This window comes from Neolamprologus brichardi, chromosome 13, assembly GCF_056152115.1.
Source record: "Neolamprologus brichardi isolate AB-2024 chromosome 13, ASM5615211v1, whole genome shotgun sequence".
NCBI lineage: Eukaryota > Metazoa > Chordata > Actinopteri > Cichliformes > Cichlidae > Neolamprologus > Neolamprologus brichardi.
Genome location: NC_142116.1, coordinates 12,037,369 through 12,046,964, shown reverse-complemented (window position 1 = coordinate 12,046,964; position 9,596 = coordinate 12,037,369). Strand labels below are relative to the sequence as shown.

The following is a 9,596-nucleotide window of genomic DNA, read 5'->3' as shown; positions in this document are numbered from 1 at the left end:
GCCACAATCATGATTTTGATAAATGTATACCTATAAAGCACACAAACCTTCCTCTACAATCTGTCCTCAGATACTTGGACGAGTTCAGATAAATTCAGATATATTCATGAATTCATTTTGTCTCAAATCGAACACTGCATGTGCACTTTTATGTGCTGATTGCAGCTTTTCACTGTGATTGGTGGGCTAGATTCTGCATTTCCTGAAGCTTTGCAATTTGTAAAGCTCTGGACACAAACGTGGGATGAAATTCTTCCACGGTGAAGAGAACAGGCTAACACTAGTGGTCAGCACTGCTACTTTACAGGAAATATTTTTAAGTCCCAAGTATTCGATCGACGTAACCATCGTGATGACACCCATTGGCAAAGTCATGAAAGGAAGCCTCCAGCTGAACATTTCCGCTGTCATCATTTTGGTGTTTGAAAGCTGACATGATGAGCAAGAAGTGAATCTGAACACGAAACTGGGAACACCCCATGCTCACTGGCTAACGATTTGCTATTGACAAGGTGTCTGTAAGTGAGCATAGTGTCTGTAATCCTCAAATAATGACCATAATTTACAAAATGTCATGTTTTATTCAACACGAGTGCATGAACTCACCAGGAAAGTATTTGCTGGAGCATTTTAAGTTCAGCAGAACAGGTAGACTTTCTTCAACTAGAGAAGCCGCCCCCTGCTGACATTTAAACAGAATGCCACTTCAGGGTACTTCCACATGGGCTTCGCAGACCTAAGAGTTATAATAATAATAAAAAACACCCAAGGACACTGTACAGAGCAAATAAGACAGGCAAAAAAAACAGGAAATAAACACATGTTTTACAATGTCCATGGTTACAATCTCCAGGTTGGACGCGTTCTTTGTGTGTGGATGTCTTTGTGCCTTTGTGGGTTTCCTCTGGTTGCTCCGGTGTCCTCACACAGTTTAAAAACAGGCTGCTCATCACATTCTGTAGCAAAAGTGACAGCAGAAATAAAACAAACAAACAAAGAGAGCAGGCACAGGGTCATATGATGATAAACAGAGGGAAATGCAAGACTATATGTATATGCACAGGCGGTTGACTGGTAAGTGAGACACAGGTGGGAAGAAGGCATAAGTGGAAACAAGCGAGGTAGGGCAGAAAAGAATAAAAGCAAGAGAAGGAACAAACAGAGGAAGTAAAATCACAAGACACATGTGAAAACCAACCTTTCAAAGTAAAATAAGAAGTAACCAAAAGACAAATAACTAACCTGCAACATTAGGACTAACACTAAAGTTGAAGAAAGAGGCAGAGAAACATGGAAGACAGGAGGAAAGGGAAAACTAAAAACACAAAAGGGCCACAGATATGGTGAGGACCGTAATGCTCTCAGTGTCTCTCAGTCCCCTGTTGGGCCGGCGATGGTGATCAGTCTCCATCCATTCAAGTTAAGCTACACCTTTTTGTGCTCAGTTTCTGACCATTATAGTACACCAGATGCTTGTAGCGTAGGTACATGAAACATCAAACACTGGATATTCAAACAGAAACAGGCCCGTTTAGCTTTGTGCATCCAAAAAACCCACAAAAACTAACTAATAGAAAACACACATAAATCTAACTCAGGGCAGTTTTTCCATGACTGTGGATAAAACAAGTCTCGGGTAAAATGGCTACCCTTTCAACTACACCCTCCAGTCATTATTTGGTACAAAGTTTACACACTTTCCTGACCCGACTACACTATTCTGTGACGCTAGCTGACAACACCAATGTATGAACTGACCTTTACCTTGTTGTGACAGTGGTATGACTGACAGTGTCCCTCAGCATAATTTACCCCCATCCCACATCGCCCTCCATCTCCTCTGCGAGGCAGTTGACCCCTTTACAAATCACCCCCAACTTTACACATCTGCTGCCTGTCAGCATCTGCCAGGCGCACTCACCCGTCCCGCCTGTAATGAAAAACTCTCATTACTCGCCTCCACCCAACAGGTATACAGGCCGTTAGGACAATTACTGGGCAATGCCACTGACCTTGTTGTCAGAGAGTCACACAAACACAGAGGGGTAACTGAAAGAAGGCCTGGCTGGTTGTAGCATCCACAGGCATGTGGTGAACACAGAAGAGCTGGCAAAAAAAGGTGAAAAAGTTTTATGCCCATTTAGGAATATTATACTGTATTGAGCTACACTGGCACACATTAGTGCCAATGGCCTGCAAACACAGTGAATGCTTTGAGATAACTCCAGAAAAATGATTAAAACTACTAATGTCCATGTTAAATGCACTCAAAAATTGATTGACAGCAGGCAGGTTTTCTTTATGTTTCAGAGCTGTTGACTTCTTACACTTTTTGTTATTTATAAAACTGTCAGACCATTGGGTGCTTAATTCAAGAGACAAAACTTCCAGTTTGGTCAGTGTAGTTTAGTTTACAACCAAAACAATGAAACCTCACTCTACTATGTTGGTTTTAAAGGATCAAATTAGACTTTTTTAAGTTCACCTGAGTCATTGTTGTTATTTCAGTGAAACACTACGCACTATAAAAACTTGATTTACTCAAAAATCTTATATAAATGGTGATTGCACTCAACTGTACTAAGTGGCTCCTGAGAAGGTGAGTGCTTTTTTACTCTAAAATGTTAAACAGACTCACTGAAAAGCCTTTGTGTTAACATTCATAAAATGTGAAATCCCATTAATGTTGATTTGAAAGAATCCTCTTTAATAATTCAGTTCAGAAAAGGCCTACATGATGTGGGAATAAGATGCCTAAACAAGCTCAACATCAAAAGTAAGTTACAAATATAACTGAAAGGTTATATGTCAGAAAGACTGGAATGAAACAACGAAGAAGAGCATTCAACCTCTTTTCTTTGCTGTTTCTATGCTAACAGCTTTTTGAAGCTGCACTTAGAAGCACAATGTAGAATTTTGCTAAATGTCAACATAAGAATGGTAACAAAAACTTGTAACAATATTATATTTAGCAGATATCAAATCAAATTTTCATGTTCTTAATTTCACATGTGTTAGTTTCCTTTCTTTTTTTTAATTTCATTTTTTTTTCCTGATCGTTCTCATTTACTCTTCCACACTCTTTTCCTGTCATCTTTCCACTGTCTCCCTCAACATTAACATGAGTGCTAAAGCATGAGAGCCCATGACTATATTCTTCAGTAATATGTCTTAAAAGGTTTTGGCAGCTGGTGCAGAGGATATACTGGGCCCTTAAAGGTTAACCAGACACTTGCTGAGCCTTTGTTTGAGTCCCACTTTACAGGAGATTTGGGGAGACTGTGGACTTTTGAGAAAACAATAGACACTACAGTGTGTGAGTAGAACTGGAGCTCATAATGTTGCTCCTGCCATTAAGACAAATTATCTGATGTTTAGCAGACTGGGGGCAGCCTCCCTGTGAAGTGACGACTTTACTGACCCTGGAGGGGGGTCTTGGCTGGAAGTGTGTCTCTTTGGCTCCCCACTGTGTTCGACAAGGAATTCTCCTCCTCTTTGAAGTCTCCTTCTGGCCCGTACAGACTCGGAGCTGAACCAGCTGCTGTTCCCGCTCACTGAAGTCTACCTGAGGGCCTCTTTGTCCTCGAGGCTCGTCCCTTTTGTCCCAATCAAACAGATGTCCAGCCACTGGGCTTTCATGTAGGAAGTTGTAAACCTCCAATGTGCACTGGGCTCTATTCATATGGAGGGACTACAGTAATGGCCGTGCAAGGTGCCATACACATGTAAATGCTGACATGCGGACACCCTGTAGTGGTGGCTTCAACAAATGTTTGACTATGTAACTACAGACTGTGCCAGTCCAGAAGGCTATGACTGGAAAGTAATAAAACTCCCATGTAACACAGTAATCATCTTGACCTGTGTAAGTAACACAGGAAACTGTGTAGGGGGGCCTTTAACAGTGTGCAAACACGTGTAGATCCCCCATGAGCAAGAAAGTAAGTAATTTTTTTAATTATATGGCACCTTTCAAAACCACTATTAAGAGGTACTTTGCAAAAGAATAAAGAACAAAGACATTAACAATCATTACAGCACTGGTAGCCTGTATTACAGAGATATTGCTTGTCTGCCTTCTGTCTCATACTCACAACATAAGGACCTCACAGGCTTAGATAGTAAAATTTACATTACAATTTTATTACACAAGTACATTTTTGCAATGCCTCTTAAGTCTATTTCTAGTAAAACATGAAAAAGAGCAGGGATTAACTCAAAATAAAGTATTAAGAATAATTTAGATCATTCTAAGATTGAAAGAAGTTTGGAGCAAGATGATCTGTGCAGTTTCACTTACTAGTTTAGCTTCCCAGTATCCAAAATAACTGCCTGTTACCCATCAGGTTTTATCTGTATTGGACACCTGCTGAGAATATTGATCCGGTGCTGGTTTCACCATTTTAGCCATCAGCAGGCATGAAGCTCCAAACAACCTCGTGTCACTTTTTATTGAATACTAATTGCAAGCACTATGGATCCGATTGACTGTGAATATAAATCGATTGCACGAGGTGAGAAAACAATCAGCTGCATTTATACCATGCCTGCAATTTAGCTTTGAATGTAGCATATAGATGAGTGAATCCTCATGAATTCCTATGTCTTTGTTTAATTTCCTCTAGTATGTGAGTAAATTTTACATCTTCAATTATCAATAAAGAACAGACTTTGTCATTTGGGGCTTTATCTTCTACCCTTAAAATGTATACATCTCTTGCAGTCCACAGGAATCTAATGTACAGGGCTCTTAAAAATACTGAGACTAAGGCTACTAAGTCTAATTTCGTGACAGATAAGATAAAAGAGTTATATCAGAAGGCTGGCATTATAAATAGGCAAACATTCTGGAGGAAAGGGTTTAAACTGCCATCAGAGATGCTTTTTTTTTTTTTGCAATATTTTAAGCCAAATCTAACGTGTTAGAAGTGACAATATTGTCATTATACTTGTAAATAATCATTATCAGTGTACTCCTAAATATTTAGTCAACATCTAAATATAATCTGGCTACTTTACAAGCCTACAATTTCAGTGGCAGCAAATAAACAGCTATCTGTTTACAGGCAGAGTCTGAAAACCCCTGATTTCTGCTAAAAGATATACGAAAGTCCCCGTCCTCCTGATGTCTACAAAAAAAGGGAGAGCGAGAGAGAGGGTCCAATTTGGGGAGACGGGGCGATCTCTGATATGGATCAACTGCCATCTGTGCACAATTTACTTTCAGGTCGCGAATTGCGGAATTTAATGATATGGGTGATTATCGGCGAATACTTTGAGCCCATTAGGGGGTCGTGTGAAACGCTAATAGTGTTTGTGTCACGTGTCTGGTTTGGAGACGGGTGGGGGGATAGACGCTTTAAAGACTGCGCTCCGGTCACGCTCCGAGACTGACAGACTGAAGCAGAGGAGTGAACACAACACTAAGAGGTGATCACCGCCACAGAACCCGGTCTGATGAAGTTTGAAAACAAGGAGCAGACTAAGCTATGAGAAGTTTCTCTCCGGGCGCGTAATCGAGCACATCAGCACATCTATCTCCAAGAGTCTTTCTGCGTAAAGGATGCCTCAGCTGAAGAAGTGACAATGACGTCCAGTCATAAGATTTCCTTTTCTATAGTTGACATATTGGATCCGAACAAATTCAACAGTAAGAAGGTAAATGAACTTTCCATCATCAAGGAGAAGTTGTTACCTGCGCCAAACGCGGAGAGAACAACTTTGGAGTCGGACAGCACTGCAGGTGGAGACTCCAGACTCGAGCGCACAGAAGCAGGTAGAGAAAACGCCTCAATTTTATTATTTTAAAACACACCTCATAGCTTGGCTCTAATCTTTCATTAAATATATTAATGTTTGTGTGCTTGGATCTGTAAATTACCTTAAAACACACAGGCATATCTTGTGCATATTTACAACTGAATACCTAAATGAGACGTCTAAACACTGTAAAATGAGGACGTATAAAAAAGTTAAATATTTGAAATACTTGAAAAGTTTTATTTTCCCTGAGCCGAGACCAAATAGCAGAAAGTGAGGCGCTATCTCTCAGATTTATTGTCATCTCTGTATGACCTTCCCTTAATTTCCAAGGCTGCGTTTCCTTTCAAGGAAGCCACAAAGGCTTGCTCCCAGAGCCCCAGTATGTGATTGGCATTGGGACAGGCAGGCTAGATAATTGTTTAAATCGTCCCATTGAGGATGCCTCTGCGCGCTTTGATCGATATCCCATTACTGCATCCTGCATATCTCCCTCCAGCACCTTGCAGGTACAAACTTCACACCCCATCCATGTCTGATCCTAAATATCGTTCGATTAAAACTTCCCTTTAAATAGATGACATTTATTGATCCACCCGCAAATATGAAACTCCATTAGCACGTCATGGCTGAGGTGGCGAAGCTGGATTTAGACGGGATTTCTTTCCGCAACATGACATTTGAGGCTCTGTGTGGTTTATAAATTATTTAAGGATTAGTGACCAAATCTTCCTCTCCTCAGAATCTATGCTTTGTTCCGCTCCAGCGACCCCAGGATCCTAATCAAACGCTTTACAGATGTCAACTCCTAGGCCTTCTATGTTTGGTAAACTGCAGTTCACACGGAACAAAGAGGAAAATCACTCCACAAGGAACACGCATTTCCTAATCAGGTTACAAGTGATGTCTGTCCTGCCAGGAACTGTCCTTCAGCACCACGCAGTTAAATTCACTCCTTGGCATTTGGTCCCAATTGTTTAAATAACAGACTCACTTAAATGTCACCGTTTTCCTCTAAAATCAAATAAAGAACCTCTTTAAAAACACAGCTCAGTCTTGCGAATCACCTCAAAAATTAGTCACCTAATTTGGCCCGAGCAAGGAAAACTCCGGTTTCTTCTCATACTTTGTCAACTAACACCTCACAACTGCAGCTCAACTCAGTTTTAGAGGAAAATAAATAATATTAAAATTGGCCAATTCTCCACATGGGTTTGCTGCTGCGACTTTCAGGATGAGAACTGACTTTTCTTTTTCTTTTTTATCACAGAAGATGCAAGAGATGAACAATCTGCACTCTCCAGGCATCCCGAAGTTGTTGTAGACCCCAATCTTCTCTCCCCACCTGCGGACACGGAGCCCTGTCTGACCGGGCAACAGGACAGTGGAGACGGGGAGTCAGCGGTCACCTTGCAGGACCAATCAACGCACAAGCGCCGGCGCCCGGACCAGGCCTGTGCCAAACCACGGCGAGCCAGAACAGCGTTCACTTACGAACAGCTTGTGGCCCTGGAAAACAAGTTCCGCGCAACTCGGTACTTGTCTGTGTGCGAGAGACTAAACCTGGCCTTGTCACTAAGTCTGACCGAAACCCAGGTGAAAATCTGGTTCCAGAACCGGAGGACCAAGTGGAAAAAGCAGAACCCCGGGGCGGACAGCACCTTGCAGCCCGGCTCTAACTCCCTTATTAATGTTAGTCCGAACCCAGCCACGTGTGGGTCGAGCTCTGCCAGCTTCCACCAAACTTTCTCCAACTTCACCTCTGGAAATGTGATCTTCCACGCAGCGGGTGGTGTTCCGCTTTCAACCACTGGAGGGCTCCTGCATCCCTTCATGTCCAGCGGATTCGTCCAGCCGTCTTACTTTAATCCACATTTATAAAACAAACCAAGACTGATATGTTGATGCTGGTTATACTCAGAGAAAAGTGAATTTTTGTAAGACTTTGGGACAAAATAAATGCTCACATGTTGTCAAACTGACTCACCACGATGAGAGTTTAAAATTATCAATGCCCTATAAAAGGCCATATTTCCAAAATAAGTGACCCATAACTTGTGAGCTCAACCATAATTTAAGCAATTATTTAAGTGTTTCTTAGTTCTGCACTAATACTTTGTGACTGGATCTGCCGACACACCCCTCAACAGTTGATTTGACAGCTCATATTCTGTATCAGCATATTGTGTTACACCTGAACCTGTGGCATATTGGTAAACTGTTTCTACCTCCCAAGTGAATGCACATCTTTTTCTCTTGCCATTTATACAAAATTATCAGTGTAACTTATAATAATAAAAAAACATGAAACGTGTATGTGTGTATCTTGTATCAGCATTAAAATGAGAGTACATTTGCAGAATATTCACTAAGACCTTTCCAATTTTAAGCGCCCGATGAGTCAAAACAGTGATTGTACTAAGAGTTCATTAATAAACGACTAATGATTTAAATATGAACTACATGCACCTAAAAAACAGGCTGTCCTATGTTAAAAAAATCACTAGGAATCTTGCCTGGATCAGGCAAGATACACACACTAACAATGTCACCAGATATTATTGATTGTTATTGATCATCAACGTAACTTTTTGCTGAACATTGTGTGTGTGTTTATTTAAATAAATAAATAAATAAATCTGGGTAAATTCCCAGATGATTAAACATGCAACTATTTTGCTGGTAATACCTGAAATGAGTAAAGAAAATCAAAATCACCATCTTATTTATGCAAGATAATTCATAATTTTATTGCGGAGGGGGTTATATTGGCTAGGTCTGATTATTGGGGGGGTTAGGGGGGTCATAACCCCCCTAACCCCCCTGGAAATTATGCCCCTGTTATTGATATTACTGATTATTCTAAATATTGTTAAATATTGTTGTTATTCTAAATTTGTTAGCAATGACTCATAAATTATTATTGTTATTAAGACTAATCAGTTTAGGCACACGACCTATTAGTTATTTTCATGCCCGATTGTTTGTTATCCATATTTACAAAACATTAGACAACATTTTCTCAGCTAGAAACTCACAACTATATTGAAAGAGCACCGGTTTTAGGTGATAAAAGATTTAAATTTAAACAATATTTATACAAGACAAAACTAAATACAGAAGAAAACACTAATAGGGGCCCAGAATTTCACATTCAGCATATCCCTACTTGGCCATCAATACAGCAGTTAATTCCAGTTTACACCTTACCTTATCACTTTACGCATATGCAAAAATGACTAATGGCTGACTTTACTATGAGGATAATACTTTTTCAGTATATCTCAAGTAAATTAAAAGATGTGATTTATAATTGAGTGAATTACTTTCTTCCAGTATAGTTCCTCTTTACAACCACACAGTGTCACTGTTTCATTTCTTTTGACATAATATGAGTTTATTTACTGGGTTTCTTTTCTGGATACAAGAAATCCTAATAAATTAGAGATTATTTTTCATTTTAATATATTGTGCATCTCCTTTAAACCCATATGTATTTCTGCAGTGTTTTTTTTAACCAGTCTTGCTTTATGCCTTTTTAATCCTTGTAAGCCCCTTTCCTGGGAAAATAAAGTGATATGTGATGCTTTCATTGCTTTGGAAATAATAGATATGAAGGGGACTAGGGAATAATCCATGACGTTTTCCTGTGCATGCCATTTGAAATCAGAAAACAGTACAACAGTTCAACCAGATGTAAGTATGGACCCCCTGCGGATTCAGCATCCTTTTAGTATAACTGGCTGAGGATATATCGTTCTCGTCACCTTCTCTTCATCTATTTCTTTCTCCATGCATGCATGCATGACTGATCTAATGTATCATCCACTAAGCTG

At 40.1% G+C, this 9,596-nt stretch overlaps 1 protein-coding gene across 1 annotated transcript; it reads left to right on the top strand.

The window, feature by feature from the left end:
• The first annotated feature begins 5,409 nt into the window (after positions 1-5,409).
• nkx1-2a (NK1 homeobox 2a) lies at positions 5,410-7,641 on the top strand. Its single transcript, XM_035904794.2, has 2 exons — positions 5,410-5,776; positions 7,031-7,641. The coding sequence occupies exons 1-2, from the start codon at positions 5,587-5,589 to the stop codon at positions 7,639-7,641; spliced, it is 801 nt and encodes a 266-aa protein (XP_035760687.2). The 5' UTR covers positions 5,410-5,586.
• Positions 7,642-9,596: the final 1,955 nt, after the last annotated feature.